This window comes from Aureococcus anophagefferens (assembly GCF_000186865.1).
Source record: "Aureococcus anophagefferens unplaced genomic scaffold AURANscaffold_39, whole genome shotgun sequence".
NCBI classification, from domain to species: domain Eukaryota; class Pelagophyceae; order Pelagomonadales; family Pelagomonadaceae; genus Aureococcus; species Aureococcus anophagefferens.
Window position 1 is genome coordinate 192,433 of NW_008705596.1, and position 1,890 is coordinate 194,322.

General features: G+C 55.5%; 1 protein-coding gene across 1 annotated transcript; it reads left to right on the forward strand.

The window, feature by feature from the left end:
* On the forward strand, positions 1-1,116 carry AURANDRAFT_72601 (hypothetical protein; the record flags this gene model as incomplete). The annotated part of the gene is made up of 7 exons (XM_009042879.1): positions 1-139; positions 196-226; positions 276-342; positions 401-462; positions 511-565; positions 620-762; positions 806-1,116. The coding sequence occupies 7 exons, from the start codon at positions 36-38 to the stop codon at positions 839-841; spliced, it is 498 nt and encodes a 165-aa protein (XP_009041127.1).
* Between the last annotated feature and the right edge of the window lie 774 nt (positions 1,117-1,890).

Here is a 1,890-nt window from a genome sequence, read left to right on the forward strand (position 1 = left end):
ACGAAACTCATGATCGAGAGGCGAGTGTCACAGGAATGGAAGAATTACGTCGATGGTACCAAACCGAAGTCTTCGCGGTAAGCGACGCTCAGCAGCATCGCTGGGAGGAACGACGCTGGGCATTCCTAGGACAGTTGCAGTGCGCGTCTGAGCAGTACTCACGCTACTACCCCAATCAGAGGACCCTTTGATTAGGCACGCATTGCACAATCCATTAACGCATACGGTCCGTACATTCAATGATATATTTTAAATTGGCGAACAAATTCTGCCAGGTTTTTGCTTACAACATTGATGCTTTACCCACCGAAGTGACAAGTACCATATTGGATGGAGCTGATAGTGTCTGCAGCGTTCGATGCCAATCGGCTTAACTCTAGTCTAAAGTCTTGCATTCAAGGCACACCGAGTTCTGCCTTTGGTGGCCTTTTATTTGTTGGGCGTTCGCGATATAATGACATTGTGCGACGCTGTGGCCTTACTTCTGTTTGAGCAATGCATTCACTTCAGGTGGTTGCTGACGAGACTGTGAGTCGCGTGCATTGTATCATTGTCCGCTCTGTTGGCCACATGCTGGGTTTGACGAGTATGAGCACCTACTGAATTAGCGTGATTGCAGGTACTGTTGGTGTCTTTGATGGCTGGTCAGGCTATGGCACATCGACGCTAGAGCGTGGCCGGACAGACCGCCAGTGCGAAGAGTCTGCCATTGACAATAGGCGACCTCTCATCTTTGATGAAGGGGAGTCCTTCACGCTAAGGGTGCACTCATTTTGATTGGCATTTCTTAACAAGAAACATGCAGGTTGGGAAAAACGCGACAATTAAATTCCCTGGCTAAGCATACTGGATTTAAAAGCAAGTATTGTAAAGACTAGCGGTAAAGACTCAGCAAGTGATGAATGGATCCAATCATCTGGGCATGAGAAACTAAGGTTGCGACTGGGGCTGAACATGGGCAATTCAACAGCCTCCAAGTAGCCCCCAAGTGGCCTTGGCCAAGTGAGCGAGCGATGGACACGAGAAACCCAACGAAGCTGACGAGAAACCCAACGAAGCTGAGTTTAAGGCTTGCCCCTCTCCCTAGTCGCCCTTAAGAGCCCCGGGTCTGGCGCCATCTCTGTCCAGGGAGCCCGTGGGGTCCGTGGGGCGGCGGCGGGTGCGCGGCGGGGTCGGGTGGGGCCTCTTCCGGGCCGCCGCGCGACCGGTCGCGGCGGCTCATACTCTGGCTCATACTGAGCCTACTGAGCCGGCTCAGTCTCAGTATGGGGGGCGATTGCGGATCGCTGGATTTCCCGTGGATGATCGAGACAACAATCACAGTTAGCCTACCCTAGGAGACGTGGCGGACGGAGGCGTCCATATTCGGGGTCACAGTGGCTGGGGCTGCCTTTTGGGGTGGTTGTCGGGGGCGGGGCCGCGGTCGTACTCAGGTCGAACTGAGTCGGGACTGAGTAGTTTCAGTCAGGGTCGTCGTCGGCGGGGCGTTCAGCCTATGCCCGGCCGTGGTCTTCGCATTTCTGGAGGACGTAGAGTCGCTCCTGTTCGGTTCCACGCCACGAGTCGAGGTTCCGCACTATGCTGTTGGCCTCGACGCCGTGGAAGCTGCTGCGTGACGATCAAGGTGGAAAGCAAACGAGCTCGCTGTGCCGGTAGCCGCGCCGGCGCAGAGACGGCCTCCCCGGGGTGTGCCGGCACAGTCGAATCCGGCTTGTGCCGGCACATTCCGGTGTGCCGGCACACCGCGCGCGGTCCGCGGAAACGCGTCTATGCAAGTTTGGAGCTATAAAAGCAGCTAGTTGGAGGCTAGTTACTTCTTCTGCGCAGGGCCCCGGTTTCTCGCAGCATCGGGAGTCGTATATCATCGTCCCTACCAATTCCCTTTAGAGG